At 40.1% G+C, this 16,693-nt stretch overlaps 1 protein-coding gene across 1 annotated transcript in view; it reads right to left on the bottom strand.

Annotated features, from left to right (window-relative positions):
- The window catches only part of DPYD (dihydropyrimidine dehydrogenase), a 344,164-nt gene that overhangs the window by 34,625 nt on the left and 292,846 nt on the right, over positions 1 to 16,693 (bottom strand). Inside the window, exon 20 of the mRNA XM_015635812.1 lies at positions 10,485 to 10,664. Coding sequence (XP_015491298.1) covers positions 10,485 to 10,664 — 180 coding nt within the window. The remainder of the gene's footprint in view (positions 1 to 10,484; positions 10,665 to 16,693) is intronic.

Genomic DNA, 16,693 nt, shown 5'->3' with positions numbered 1-16,693 from the left:
CTCAGAAGCACAGCAGGAAACACTTTTCTTCCAATCAGGGTAACTTTTCTCCTACTTTTCCCTTTTTTTTCCCCTGTCCTGATTCAATTTGTCTCAGTTGAGTTTTCACTCTACATCGGAAAATCCCCCTTTATTCACTGATTGCAAACTTCAAATATTTGTACATCATGGAGTTCTCCACCTCCTATGTTTACACACATCATTTGGGCAGGACATTTTGGAACTTTTAGCTTCTCTAGCCCCTCCCCATAAATAACTCCTTTTATAGTTCTCATACATATGTGCAAGCCACTTATACTCGAAGCTATTCTTATGGGCCAAATCTATTCCTAGGAGAATTAAGAGATGTTCCTGCAAACTTACTCTCAAAACTAGCATAAAAATAAAAGAATTCTTGGAAAACAGGCTGAAAATTAATTCTAAGTCTGCTGTCTATGACCAATACCACCTATTTAATTTTTCACTTTTCTTGCATGGACATTGTGGCCCACAGAGAACCTTGCTACCCAAATATCCTTCTTAGATGAGAACCTTAAAGGGATAGTGATTCTTTCAGAAGGTAGAAGTCCAAGTCTTGCACATCAGTATGTGTGTCTGTGACTAGTACCATAAACAAAATGGGAATGCATAAATAAAAGCAGGTATTACTAATAATAGCTACCTGTAGATACAGAAGAGGCCTTTCTGATTGCACAGATATTTCTAATCCATCTGGATGTCTGTAGGATACAGCCTGCAGCTCCATAAGACTACATCTCATGCAATATCAAGCATTTTACCAGGGCTTAATGAATTAAAAGATGGTTAGAAGTACTGCTTAGAAATACACAATGTTGTTAATAAATGTCTTCTCTCACTAGGGGTAGATTCTAGAGGAAGAATTTTGTATCATCAGGTTCTCAGACTAGTAATTATAGCTTACATTTTGAAAGCCACAACCTTGCTTTCATGAATGCAATTTGCATCAAAATCTGCACTTACAAAATCAGGGAGAAGAGTTTTGCACACATAAATTAATTGCCAACCCATTTTCTAGTGCTTGAACTGCAGACAATTAGCTATCAACCATTACTGACCTGGGACTCAGTAAGGACATAAAGAGTAAGGCTCTGCAACTAACATCAATCCCACAAATACTGCAGCATCCTAAACATCCCCCAAATCTGTCTTCACCTGACAAAGACAATACTGTTTGGCAGTAAAAACTGGTACAGAACTGGAGGTTGGAGAAAGAGGAAAGAGAGGGAGAGGAAAAGAGAGAGATACTGATTTGCTCTCAATGAATATGAAAAAGCTGATCTCTGCCATTGAGGAAAATTCTTGCACCAGCAAGTGCTGACTGATTGTGATGAGGAATGCTTTATCACCCAGATCCAGACACTCTTTCATATGGTGATTATTATTCCTGTCATGACCCTCTGGTCATCAAGCCACAGTGTCTTTTGTCACGAAACAACTATCCAATAAGGAATAATCTAGGAATAAGCCTGTAGCATAATATCTTCTGCTTGCTTATACACACAGCAGGAGGAGGAAAATCTTCTTCCTGTGAGTTATTACCTGCTCTAATCCACTTTGGAAAATAGCAGTATTTCCTTAATTTTGTGAAGCATGCAAACATATATTTCACAAACTACAGCTACATTAATAGCTCAGACCAGAGCTGAAAGCAAATCTTAAAGCTCTCTCAGGTAATAAAAAAATAGTCCAGCATCACCATCAAATCCACGGCAGCATATAAACTATCAAATATTCACATTAAACTTGATAAGAACATTCAAAGAATGAATTGCATGCCAGCTTGCCTCTATGTTTAATTTCATATTGTCTCCTGTACGGCTGATGTCTGGCCTAATTCCTGATGCCATTCTTGGAGCAACAGCTTTGATAAACAGAGGTAACACATGTAAAAAAACCCAGCAAATGCCACATACCACCTAAAACGTTAGGTCTGATTTAGTTCTTACACTGAGACATTTTATATTAACATTGCCATCATCCATATTAATATTATCCAACTACAATCCGATTTAGAACTCATTTGACCTTCCACACACTATTTCTCTTTTTTTTCCAATTCAGTTTGTTGAAGAAAGGGGCTATTCCTCTGCAGTCAGACAGTGCACACCACACTGAAAGCATCCAGGGAAGAAGGGCTGGGAACCCTGCTCTGGAAGCAGAATGAGGAGCCATTTCTGGCCACACAAGCCAGTTCTTTTTATGTCTTTTCTGTCTCTACTGCCTATGTAGATCACCTAACACAAGGGTTGTTTTGAATGGTTTTATCCAGCTAGCAAGCTAATCCTAAGTAACAAATATAACAATACATATACAACTGTACAGAATAAAAAATTAATGGTGTTAAAGAAGGATGATGCACAGAGACATTATGTGTGACACTGGGGAGGAAGTGGGGGTAAGTGTGCATGGTTAATATGAAAAGATGTCAAAAAAAACGAAGCATAATAATAGTGCAATTTATCCTTGCTAAACGTACTGCACTGTGCTATAATTAAATATGAAAACCTAAATTTATCTCTATGTTCGGCTGTCATTAACTTAACAGGGAGTGCACATGTTCTAATCTAATGGCTGATTTTTTTCTCCATGTGCAGCATATTAAAATGTATATTAGCCTCAAGGTGCATAAACACAAAATAATAGACCAAAGGTTTTGGCCTGTGGAGAAAAAAATCCATGCTCAAAGGCCGTCAAGTAGCTGGTGATGCAGGGGAGACACTCACTTAGCCTCATTAAGCCGAAGCTCTCTTTTGCTTGTCTTTTGTTCTGCATGACAGCAGCCTCTTTGTTGTATAATAATTCATTCCAAGTTCGTTCCAAGCTACCGAAACTGGTGAACTGTGGCCATTTTAATGAGCAGTATTGGTGGTATGCATAATCTGGAAGCCACGTGGACCAGGCAATCACAGAGCACTGCAGCCAGCAAAATGAGATACTGTCGAAATCACAAATTTGTCAAGTTGTTTTTGGACAGGGTATTATAATAAGCACTAAAATATGCATCTTATTACTCTGCATCTGCCAGTCAAAGATCACTGTAATGAATGCATGCTGGAGGGTATGACCAGGCCGTTTCCCTAAGTAAAACAAACTACAGAGTACAAAAAAAGAATTATGTATTTTTGGCAGTGCCTGGTTTGTTTTTTTTTTAAATCCTTTTGCATCAGCAGTTGGATTTTCCTGGCTTGATGTCCACTGCCAGCAGTGAATGCACTAAAACTGCCACAGCCAAGGAGTTAACGTGAATACATGGTTTCTTAATAGCCACATTTACTGCCTGTGCCTCTGAAACTTTCAACTCCATGCTTGAAGCAAATTTAGCATATAGCACATATAAACCCCACAAAGACTAAACTACTTTAAATACACTTTAATAATCCTAGCTCCTTTTGTTTTACACATTTCTACTGCAAATGGCTTCACTGTTATGGAAAATACATTTTACGTAACACGCTCCCTCTGTGAGAACAGCACTGTAGGTAATCACAACATAAACTTCCATAATAGAACAATTAGGACAAAAAAGATTTTAAAGTGGTCCTTTTTTTTTTCTACAAATTTGTCAGACTCATAATGGAACTCAGCTTGAGAGGCTGGGAGGTTCACCAGTGGCAGCAAACCTGGTAAATATGACTTGTGCAGTGGGGTGCAGAGTCTGCTCTGCTGGCACTCCCCAAAGCACCGCGGTGATGCCCCACAGAGAGCCACCAGCCTCTCACCTGAAGCAATGCCCATGGAGGCCTCTCACCACCAGGTGAGGAGCTGAAAGACTAACTGGGGAGCAGAAGGAAAGGACTTATTTCCTCATCTGTCTGCAGATAAAGGTGCAGACACATTTTGGCAGAGCCTTATTTTTGGGTAGCCCAACAAACATTTGCAGCAAGAGTCCCTGAGTGTGCTGATGCAAGTTCCCATAATATCCTAACCTAAGAGGCTTCTTGATCAATACTGGCTTATACTTAAAAGGCTTTGTCTGGCTGAAAGCCGTATTTCAAGTCCAAGTTTTAGCTAATGGGAAAGAGGATCAAAAGGCTCTATTAGGTTTGTGAGGCCAGGTTTTGGTAGCAGGGGGAGCTATAGGAGAGGCTTCTGTGAGAAGCTTTTAGAAAGTTCCCCATGTCCAACAGAGCCAATGCCAGCCAGTGATGGACCCGTGGGTGGCCGTGAGTGAGTCAGTCGGGAATTACAGCAATACCTCTCTGATAAGAAGGAAAGAAAAAATTATTGCACAAAGGTAATTGCACTTGGAGAAGGGAGGAAGGAGAACACGTGAGAGGAGCAACTACAGACTCCAAGGACAGGGAGGTGCTCCAAGTGCCAGAGCCAAGATTCCTCTGCAGGAGGCACCTGTGCCCCTGTAGCCCTTGGAGGTCCATGAGGATGCAGAGATCCACCTGCAGCCCATGGAAGAGACTCACTGGAGCAGGTGGATGCCTGAGAGAGGGAACAGGCCACACTGGAACAGGCTCCTGGCCTGTAGATCTATGGAGAGAGGAGCTCATGCTGGAGCAGGTTTCCTGACAGGATCTGTGGCACACCCACGCCAGAGCAGCCTGTTCTTGAAGGACTGCACCCCATGGAACTGCTGCTCATGAAGAACTGTAGCTTGTGGGGATGGCTCACATTGGCTAAATCCAGGGAGAACTGGTCTTCCATGGAGGGAACCTGCACTGATCCAGTGATGAGTGGAAGGACTCCTGTCCCTGAGCAGTGGGAGAAACAACATGAGAAGAACTGACCACAACCCCCATTCTCTGTCTCCCTGTCCCACTAGGGGAGGAAGGAGAGCCAGGAAAGGAGCTGGAGAGTAGAGGAAAAGGTGTTCTTAAGATTTAAATTCTCATTATCCTGCCTTGATTTTAATTGGTAATAAATTCAATTAATATCCCCAAATTGAGTCAGTTTTGCCCATGATGATAATTGGTGAGTTATCTCTCTGGGTTCATATCTCAACCCCTGAGCCTTTGGTTATATTTTGTCTTCCCTGTCCAGCTGCAGAGAGTGAGGGAATACTCTGCTGGGTACCTGGCATGCATCCAGGGTCAATCCACCACAGCTTAAAGCTGATTTTTTTCCCCTCTGACTCTTCTTCAGAACTTGTGATAGCAATATGGGAAAATGTTTTTTTTTCACCCAATATTAATTATCTTATTGCAATCTTTATATCAACATATGTTAAACAGACCATATTTCCAGCCACAAATACCATTTTTTCTGCCTTTTTTTATGCAGTGCTGGAAGCAAGGCAACTGTTATTTACCACAGTGGGCAAATTTGCTTTCCTAAAGAACAAGAAGCACTTTCAGAAATGAAGGGTGAAAACCTCTGCTCAATGATGGTAGTCAGAGGTCTTGAAGAATCTGAAGGCAGACAAAATTTATGATGCAACAGTGGCTCTTGCATGGCTGTGAGCTCCCATTTAATTTATTTATTTAATAGAAGAGTTAATTTAATATTTTTTTATGAAGTCTGGCTAGTATAGCAAGGTTATTTCTCTGCCATTCAAAAGACTATTTAGATTTGACTGCAGTAGAGTTAGAATTTAGCAGGTTTATACTGTTCAGAAGATTCAGATTTTAGTACCCACAGATAACTTGTAGGAAATGAGTATTTTAGTCTAAATGGGAAGTCTGTTCCAATGGGAAGTCCATTAAAGAAAAAAATCAGAAGGCTGCTAAATTTAAGGTGATGAAATTTTGTTGAAGCCATACACTGTGCATGTGCAGCATGATTCTCTCTCATCTGTCTGATGAATAAAGCCACTACCTATAAATGTGTTTTTACCAGATACAATTTTAGCATTTTTAGTACAGCACAACCTTAACAGTTGAGAACTATCCACAGTGCATTTCTGGCTTTGTATGTTTCTGGAATCAAGATGCTTAAATTATTAGTTTTTGTTATTTTTAATTTTTTATCATTTAGGCATGAATAAACAAATGTCACTTGTTCATAACTGCTGGTGCTGAAAGCAAAGTATGAAACATCTTTGAGATACATTTATCTCTCCCTATAAACCCACACCTACCAACTGAATACATGGCCAGACTTTTGTCTGGCTACCTGGCACGTATAGCAGCCACTGCAATATGACTTTTATAGCTAACATTAATGGAAGTTTCTACAGAGACACACTGTACCCCTTCTGTGATCACCAGCTGACAACAGTGCATTTCTGGGACATAATCATTTCAGCTCCCTGCATCAGTGAGCAACTAACAACAGTCCTGAAACAAACAGTCAAGGTGAGACAGTGAGACACACAGGGGATCGAACTGCTCCTCTGGGGAATATTACACCAGATTCAGATACCTAGTGAGAGCAGAGTTATCTTTATCACTCCTGGTCATGTATGTTCCTGAGAAACTTGTGAGCATTATTTTAAAACATAATTCTATTAATTTTGTATTGAGAGGGGACCAACTGTGCCCTTCCTCTGGTTTATGCAGTCACCCTAGTAACTTTGGGTTGTAAGAGTGTGCACTACATCTTAACTCTCTTCCTGACTGCATCATGCACTTGATCTCAGCCCTAAATTCATTCTGAGGTAAGTGTGCTTTTACACAAGTTCTTCCTTGAGGGAGTCAGTGAGAAGCACTGTGGTGTCATCTTTACTTTGCCATTCTCTCATCTCAGCATCAAGATTTGCACACTGAGATTAAACCTGAGACAGGCTGACAACTTTTATTCCATGCAAAGGTGACTCAGAGTTGATATTAATGACAGTCATCTGTGCCAAGGTTTCAAGTGTCAGGTCCTCCCACAAGGAAAAAATAAACCCCAAAACACAACTCAATAAACCATCTGAAAAGCAATGAGGAAGGAAACCCAGAACTCTGGCTTTGGCCACTTTTGTGAGTCTGACACAGCATCTGTGCTAGGACTCCCTTTGGAGCTGTTGTGGATATGGTTACAATTACAGGAAAGAAAGAGTAAAATTGGTGGAACTATGGAGAATTGTATCATCCAGTGACTGGAAACCAATGAGGCTGGTATTTCTAAGTGGGAATCTCACTCCTATTACAGGCAGTGCAATGCCACAGGTCACATCCTGGACAATGCCTCCAGCAGCAACTGCTGTGTTAGCAAAAGGGAGAAAACTACTGAAAAGACTATCAGAAAATAAATACCTCTTGCTCAAAGATGATAAATTTAGGGTCTACATACAAAAATAAATAGATTCTGCAACAGTGAAAAAAAGTAAAAGAGCACTCAAGTTTCCAAAATATTTTCCAGTGCTGTGATGCTTCTGATATTTCAAGGGCTATAAATTACCAGAAGTATTAGTTTCATTAATGCAGAAGGATGAACAGATACTAATCAACATGAATCTCTTTTTCAGCCAGAGCATTTTATGTTTGCTATTTAACTGCTTGTTATATTACACTATTTAGCACAGTATTCTCTCTGTTTAGGAAGGAAATTATTGTGATAAATGTAACACCTGACAGTGATAACTGTTGAGTTTGTCATTTATCTGGTGACTACATGGCAAGACAGCTTCAGTTTGAGGTTAGGTGTACAATTTAGAAGAAGTTATTTATCTTTTAGTTTACTCTGGTCATCAAATACTCCAATAGCTCATGACAAAACTCCACTGTGTCACTCCTCTGTGGCAACACTCTGCAGTCAGCATCTGTTTGATGCTGAAACCAGGACAGAAAATGAATTATAAAAAGAATAGTCCACCATTACATAAAAATACAGACATTAACATCCAATATTGCACTGTGAATAAAACCAGATACCATTATGAACATACTTACTTGGAAACAGAATGGCTCTTTATTTAAAACTGGTAGAGGCTCAATGGATTTGTATACAATCAGAAAGAAAATGGTTCTTAATGCTGGTGAAAATAGTTCTCCCTCAGTTTCTTATTACTAAAATGTCAAATATCTGAACTTCCTATCCCTATGACTCTATTTGAAAATAATAATAATCTTGTAACAAAAAGGAAGATCATTCCTGTTTTTTTGGTAGGTGGCCTTTTTTTGTTTGTTTGTTTGGGTTTTGGGGTTTTTTTTTTGGGCAAATGTTGTAGTTTAGCTTCTCATGAGGTCTTACTGAAGAAACTGCATTTCATCTTGTGGTATATACCAACACAAAGTGGGACACCTCCTTATGTTTCTATAAGGCAGGATTTTGACAGTCACATTTTACTTTCCCACACATTATTTTATGGTTGAGAATTTATCAATAGGTTATTTTCTCTGTTCCAAACAGAGAGTAAGGACATGCTTCTTAGTGAATTAATTTTAGAAAGAGACTCACAAAATGTGTGTTATGACTTGCTGCCAAGCAGGTTAGATATTTGTGTTTGAATTGAGATGAAACCACAGTACTTAACTAAATTTACTAGGCACAAGTACATGAAATCCAATATTGATAATAATTTATGAAAGTAAGAATACTGATTCCTACAATACTGCAAACTTAGTTTATGATAACATAATTAGTTACACTAATAACACTGCTTAGGCACAGTCTTGCTAATTAGGATATTATAAATATTAATGATATCAAGTCTTTGTATTTGATTGCCCCTAGTAGGATCATTTATCACGGTGTTTCCAGTTACCAGAGTTATATTTTCTTCCTTTTCCCTTGAATGTTCATTCCTGGACAAACAGCCATCCTCAGCTTATGCCTAATATGTATCAATAGCTTATCAACAATGCAGCCTGCTTAACTTTAAATGCTATTATTTAGCAGCAATGTTACAATGATATAATTCAGTGCAAATATGAATACATAATCAATTTTATTCTGTATGTCTTTTAAATATCTAACAGAGCCAGCCACACAAGATTACATAGGGCTTTGTTTTTATTCTTTTTCATGTGACCTGTTTCAAGTTAAGATTCCTTTGAATTATTAAATGCTTCCTTAAAGCATATTTTTATGCAACCTCTTTAAAGTTAATTATTGATGTAATGACAAGCAATAATACCTAAGAATTACAATTATTTTTCTTCATTTCAAAGGACATGAGAAACATCTTTGACAATGGTTGTCTGTTTAGTAAAATACAAAGGTAATACAAAGGTAATACAAAGACAGAACACTGAGTGCAGTTTTAAAGAAGAATTACAACAAATCTGTAACATGAGTTGAAAATGCTGTGTAGGTTTCCACAGGTGTTAAAGGAAAGAAGTTTAGCTATAACCCTTTGAGCCCGGTTTAACTGCTTAACATAAGTAGATGAAAATGAAACTGCTTACATCTTGGTTTATTTTTAAGCAGTGTATTATCCAGAGCTTTAGGAATAGGATTGTCTTTCCTCCTTGAAGGTAATGTTATAATTTTCAGAGCTCCACTGAGAACAACAACAATATAGGAATCTCTAATCTCCTGCTAAATCCAATTCCAGTCATCAGCAATGATAAGCAGAGATTTGGAGGCGTTTGACACTCCAAATCCTATTCTTTTGTAATTCTTTACTTTTTACAACATTTTCAACCGTTGTACATCAGATTTTTGGAAGGATAATCAATAGGCATGATGTATAACTGAAATCAGTCTTCAAAGTGATCCCCTCTAGTAACCAGAAACAAAAGCTTGGCCTCCCTGCTGTGCAGGTATTTTGCTTAGAGCAGGAGGCAGCCGGGCATCAGCAGGAAGCCAGTTACACCTCCCTGCTTCTCAGCATGGATCAGCAGGTGCCCTGGTGGAGGGGTGAGCAGGGCTGGGGCAGCTGCAACCCATTGCATCTGTCAAAAATCTCCAAAAATGCTTTTGTAGCAGGGAACTACTAGAGCAGAGAGGAAAGACAGTCCAGAGGTTAGGATTTCACGCTGACCATCATTTACATTCCTATTTCATCACAGACATTCTAGGTTTAAATGATCTTGCAGCATTTATTAAATTGTCTGGTGTCACCGATCCTCACCTAGAACCTCCCAGTCTTGCAGAGGGTTTGGGCAGCAGCACACATGAAAGACCACACGATGCTCAGGTATGGTGATTGAAGGACCACTCCTACCTGATCTTGTGTTCCAGCTGACAGCTGGTCTGTGACTACCTGTCTCAGCTGGCCAGAGCCAGTGCAAGAGGGGTTTTGTGTGCCTCCTGAACGTTGCACCCTGGCTGAAACACCTAGGAACTTCTGCCACAGTACTGGGATCAATCTGGACTTGAGTTTCATTAAAACAAGCAGTTCCAGAACTTGCTAATGCATTTGTAATTTTACGTCCTACACTTTTTTTAAAGGCATGATGTTATGAATCACGTGAAGCTATCACATTTATAGGAAAAATGTTAGCCCATATCAAGTCATTTCACGTTTGTCTTCTTAAGCTGCCTACATACATGTTAATATTCAGAAGGAAAATGACTTGGTGACTAATTGTGACAGCAGCAGTGATTAATCAAGGTAAGTAGCAGAAACTGCATACAATGATTATGGAATTACATTCAAAACCAGTACAGTGTTATACAGGAATGGCAATAAAACAACATACCTTTCCCATCAGATCAGCAATTCTAGGTACTGGTTTTCCTTTCTGATGACACATGGTTGCAGGACTCTGTCCATTCCAGTCTTCAAGTTCCTCGATGCTTTTCAGGTACAGAAGAGCTTGCAGTCCAGTGCAGTAGTCATCAATAACAGTGAAATCTTGATTTTGGATTGCACTGCACACCTACGAAATGCAAGTCAGTTATCAGCACCACCCTGGCAGAGAAGCATGTGGAATTAGCAAGTTCTTTGGATTTACTGATTATCAGGTGACCCTTCCTGCAACCCCACTGGGAAAGAACTACAAGAATCCAGGATTATTGTCTGCTTAATCCTATGTCATGATATCACCACTGCAGTTCAGGAAAGAAAGGGCTCACTAACAACAGTTATGCCCAGATTTCCCAGCAGCAGCCCTTGGACAAGACCTGAGGGCTGTTCAGAGATAAAGCTGCAAGGCCAGCCCCAGGTGTGCCTGCTGGGGAGCTGCTGCTGAGCACACAAGCACACTGGCAAAGCACCAGCTGTGCTCAGAGCTTTGCCTGCAGACACTCAGTGCTATCTCCCAGCTTGCTCTGTTCAGAAAGCACAGGCATAACCAGTTAGGTCCCAACCTAGCAAATCACAGAACCACAGACTTGCTGAGACTGGAAAACTTTTCTTGAGATCTTGTTCAACCTCCAGCTCAGAGAAGGGTCAACTACAAGAGGCTACCCAACACTGTATCCAGTCAGGATTTGAATATCTCCAAATACAGAGACTACACCTCTCTGGGGAAGCTGGTTCAGTGTTCAGTCTCCCTTGCAGCATTTTTCTTATATTTAAATGGAATTTCCTTTGTTTCAGTTTGTATCCATGTTTCTTGTCATCCCACTGGATAGCCCTGAGATGACTCTGGATTCAATGGAAGTGTCTCAGCAAGCAGCACTCATTAACCTGACCTGTTAGTATGAGGTGAGCATTGCCAGGCACAGAACAGAACAATCCCCTTCTGCCACTCAGTGCAACTGGGAGGCCAGGCCGCTTTATTTCAGGTACTTGAGAAGCACAGATAGCAATATAGCTTTATAAACATATAAATATATATAGTGATCCCTGACCTGCAGAGCTTAACATGTAAACACAAAACTACTGACAGAAGAAAATAGCCTAACCATTTACATGGGTTCTTCTAGAGCATGTTGGGGCTATCAGCTCGGGCTTAAGCCCACAAAGATCCCCAACCAAACTGACAACTGAATAAAAAAAAAAAATCCCTGACTGTTGTCTGAATACCTCCTCATTAGCTAAACTCTAATCAGCCATCAGTGACGAGCTGCAGGGTTGATCGAGTGTCATTAATTATCAGTCCCTGGAAATGCTCTGAAATTCCAGATGTGTCAGTGTTTTCAGCCTCTGATTCAGCTTTTATTGTAAAAGCTGAAAGGAATGCTCCTGATTATACCTTGACTCCATGCACACATAGTGAACACAGCAATGAAACAGCCACCTACTCTAGAGCATGAACTGGTGCACACGGACATGCACAAACACATCCACGCCTCTTGGATGTGGAAACACACTTTAGATCATAATTGCCATCAGCACTTAAAAAGCACAGGAAATACACTATTGTTTTCCCCATTTCAGAAATGACAATACACTCCTGAAGACAGGTACACATCACATTGGGAAATACCATATACTACTGATGAACAGGAAAAAAATAAGGACAAATTATAAACCAAGTTATATATGTTATTATATAACATTCTCTATGTGGTGCATTTACATTACAAAAAAATCTGTTTCTCTGGAGAAACAGTGTGGGCATTAATTAGGTCTGTTATAACTTCCAGAGGCTTCAAGACTGGGTTTTTATGGGCGGGTTTTTTTGTTTGTTATTTTGATGGCAATTATAGACAGCATCATAATTACTTCCCATACAGGTTATTTAACTGCAAAATTCCACTGATGCTTATTGAATCTTTTTTGTAGAGCAAGGAACTCTCCAGGTTTTTTAATGCATGGTTAACACTTTTATTATCTACTCTTAAAAATACTAAAACTGTAAAAAAAATGCAGTTAAAAGCCATGTCATGTCACTTGAAACAAGTTCAGACACTTTTGTCAAAATCCTGAAATATTTTGACAGGATGTATACACATGAGATACACATGAGGATACCTATAATAACCTTATAAATAAAGAGGCTTTTACTGTTTTCCAGCTTGTGGTGCAGTGTTATGAACTGCAATAATAGAAAAATGTATGGAAGATAATAACACACTAAGAGCTAACTATTTGATCCTTGTGATTCTATATGCAGCACACTATTTGTCTTCCCTGGAAAGCCAAGAAAGTTCCAGAACTGAAGGCAAAATGCAATTTTTAAGAAAAATGTGAATCTCTGCACTAGAGAAAAATGTTACATGACATGGAAAGGCTTAGAACAAACAAGTGGTCTCAAACAATCCTCCTCTTCTGTAGAAACCTTATGACTGTGGTGCCCAGTGGTGTGGATAATTAGCCAAAGATACGTCTTTCACTGATTTAATTGGGATAAAAGCAAGTGCTTATGTTTATGGGCCTTTCCTAGAACAAGAAAGCTTCAAACATTAACACATACAAAACCAACTGAAATAGTTTTGCCATGTTTTTGGCAAATTCCAAAATTCTGAGCTTATGTCGCACAAATCAGATGGTGAGATTTGTATTTTAGGCTTACAGTATCTTCCATCAATCAGTGTAGAAGCTGCATTTTAAAAGGTGGTGAACAAAGTCACGATAAAAGGTTGCCCTGACCCATCAGCCATGACAATTTCTACACCACAGAGAGAGGTTTTTAGCATCATACCTGGCTGCCTCTGAATCACCAGTTTAAATGACATTGTGTCCTCCTTTGAGCACAAGAGAAGTGCCAGGGCAACAGACCAGGTGAGATTCACTCAGGCATCCGGAAAAATCCCAGAAGAACTGAACCGGCCCATCTCCACACCTCATTAACGCCCCCAGCTTTGCTCCAGCTGCTTGCACTGGGAGCAGGCACCTGCCTCCCTGCAGAGCTCAGTGCTGAGCCCGACCCCCTCTGCTGCAGCCCAGATATTGCTCTATCCAAAACAGTTGCTACCACCTCTCATGTCATGTCAAAGCACCTCAGGAGGAGACAGAGGCGAGAAGCGCTGCGTACACCGTGTCCATGCCTCGCACACTGATGGAGCAGCAGCAGGAACCGCAGCCAGCCCTGCCCGCCCAGCCCCTCCCCTCAGCATCAGGCTGGTACCCACCGGGCACAGCACAATGTGCTGACCTTTGGACCCTGAAGCAAAAGGCTGAACAGCACTGAGACTTCACAAGTGAGAACACAGTCCTGTTGTGCTGTGCCAGAGCAGTGCTCTGTATCCCCGTGGCCAACAGAGGCTGCCTATGGACAAGTGCACGAAGCAGAGCGCGCCCGGACCCGTTGCCCGTGTGTGCCCAGGTCTGGCAAGCAGCAGTGCTGGGACTTTGCACAGCAGGGATGGCACCTGTTTAATATCCCTTAATCCTAAATAATCCAAGTGGATCTGTTTAATGAGTAAATTAACATTCAGCTGTTCACTGACCCAGCCTTTCACCTGAAACATTTAAGCAGAAAGTATCTGCTGTGGAAGATGAGAGACTGGTCCTGTGGAGCATCCTACGGGGCAGAGTGAAATCCAGGTCACAACAAAGCTGTCACCTGTACTTCTGACAAGTGCTGTCCTGCTGCTTTGCTTGTGTTGGTCTCTAGCTTTGGACTAGAATTTGGACTGGATGAGAAAGGTGCTGCATTTTTTTCCTGTTTAGGCAGGCAACATGTATTATTTTTATTGCACAAATACGCAGGGAGGTAAGTCTGCACAAGCTTGGTTTCACTGCATTGCCTGGCTCTGTCTACTACTACTACTACTACTACTATTGTAGTAGTAGAACTGCTATGATTTAATTTTTAACATTATATCTCCTGCCTTTTCTCCCAGATCCAGACTCCAATGATTGTCCCTTACATCCCAAAAGAGACACCTGGGCCAACATGCAATGTATGATCAATTACACTGTGCTCTCAGTATTCCGAAATCTAAAACTGCTCAGTGTAAGCTGCAACTGTAAGTTACAATTCTAATCTATACAGAAATGCCTGAGATAATAAAAGACATGATACCTACTTGGCTACTGGTAAACATACACCAAATTATCTGATTGGCGAATGGGGATGCAAAATGAATTACAGGTTAAGGCTATAAGTAAAACTGTTCTGCAAAATGCAGTGATGGGAGAGGTCCACAGAAGTCCCTGCTGACATCTTTAAAAATAAATGACCAGTCTGTTCTATTACTAAATAAACCTCAAAACTGAGTTTAACTTTGTCACAGGAATTAGAGACATTACAAGTTTTACTTGAGGAACTGGTGTAAATTGTAAGAAGATAATTATCATGTAAAATAATTTTTACAGGTTACAAGATTTTAATTAAATATTCAAATGAATCTGAAACTTTTAATTCGTATATTATGAAGAAAAGTTCACTACTGGTGACATGTGCTTCCACATCAGTCACAAAGCATTGTAAATGCCTTTGCTGTTAGCAGAATCATTACACAACAGATGCCAATTTCTGAGGCGTTTACAGAGGCAAATCCCCTGCACAAGACAGAGTTTGAGAGCTCTGTCTGTGTAAGACCTTTCAGTTTTGTCCAGAGCCTGTTGTTTCTAGAAGCAATGGGGAAAATACCCAGACATTAAATTAATTTCTGTTCCACTCTCTACAAAAATGGAAGTTGTTACTATCCAAACTTTGGCATATCCTGAGGGACTGTGTGGAAGACCTGTGCCATCCATGCAGAATTTGGACAGAGGGCCTGAGGCATTTCCAGACAGATCACCCAGTAAAGTAATTCCTGTTCAGTGCATTTTCCCTTTGGGAGAACTTGTAGAGGAGAAATCTTTTTCTGTAACATTAGAAGAGGAAAAAGCGAAGTCCTCCTCAAGCTGGGCAGTCTCTCTTACCCCAAGACATTCTGTTTTTACATAAACTTACTATTATATGGCAAAATTCCAAATGGACAGATGATGATGGGGAAGACGGAGCCAAAAATGAACCCCCGTCCCTATCTGCATTTTTCTATTCCATCAACAGCTGGGATTTTAGCAGAGGCCACAGAGGAGATACAGATCTAGACATGTTAGTGTCAGTTTTTCCCTACACTACTTTTACCCAACAAGAGGAATTGCATATAATCTCATATACTGCTAGATGACCTCAAAAGACTGGAGCAGGTCAGAGAATCTAGCCTGTTCAATAGTATGTTGTTTTGCAAGAAAAGGGTAAGTATTCTTGGTGTGACAAGATCCGTGTGAACAAAAATCCTGCAATGTCTGGCAGCTGTTGTGCTCCAATCTGAAATTGTTTCAAAGCATTCTTAGAAGGCTTTGCAAGTGAGGAATTTGTTCTGGGAGACAATAGCTTGGAGAAAATTTTAATTTTTACACCCCTCTGAAATATATGTATCTCTCTCCAGGATATGTGTGTGTAAAATAATTGTCACTTTTATGAAAACAGAAGTATCAGTAAGGAGGCAGATGGGTGGCAGTGATACACGGTCTAGAAGTAAGAAGATTGATGGGTATATATTTGTATATACAAATGCAAATCACATAGCTTGACTGTTCTACCATATTAGTTTCCATTTGTTGTAGCTGTACAACATCAAAGCAGTGATGTCTCCGTATATTGCATTTAGTGGTAATGTAACGGACTACCAAAAAAAAAATCAAAGTGAGAGTTTCTAAGTAGTTTCCTGGCAATTGAGACAGCAGGCTCTTTCATCTGTGCTGTAACTGTGGCAGTGCATTGATTTAAACTCCTTCTGAGATCTCAAATGCTTTTATATTTGTAGGTCTCACTGGCTGCTTTCTTTTTGCCTTTTTCCCCCTTCAAATGATAAAATTCTAGCATTTAGCAGAATGCCATCTTGCTTCCCCAAAAGATGGAGACTTATTTCAGCTTTGGTTCTTTACTGCACAGGATTTGTAAATAAAATAGCTCTCAAAATGCTATTTGATTAAGAAATTGGCCTTTGACTTCACGATTTCTAATATCCTGACCACAGCAAAGAGATAAACAACTATTATTCTTCTGAGATACCTGTGAGAGGGTTACAATGCATTAACAATTGTGCTTTGCCATTAATTTTGTTGACCCTCTCTGAAATA

This window comes from Parus major, chromosome 8 (genome assembly GCF_001522545.3).
Source record: "Parus major isolate Abel chromosome 8, Parus_major1.1, whole genome shotgun sequence".
NCBI lineage: Eukaryota > Metazoa > Chordata > Aves > Passeriformes > Paridae > Parus > Parus major.
This window is presented reverse-complemented; position numbering and strand designations above follow the sequence as displayed.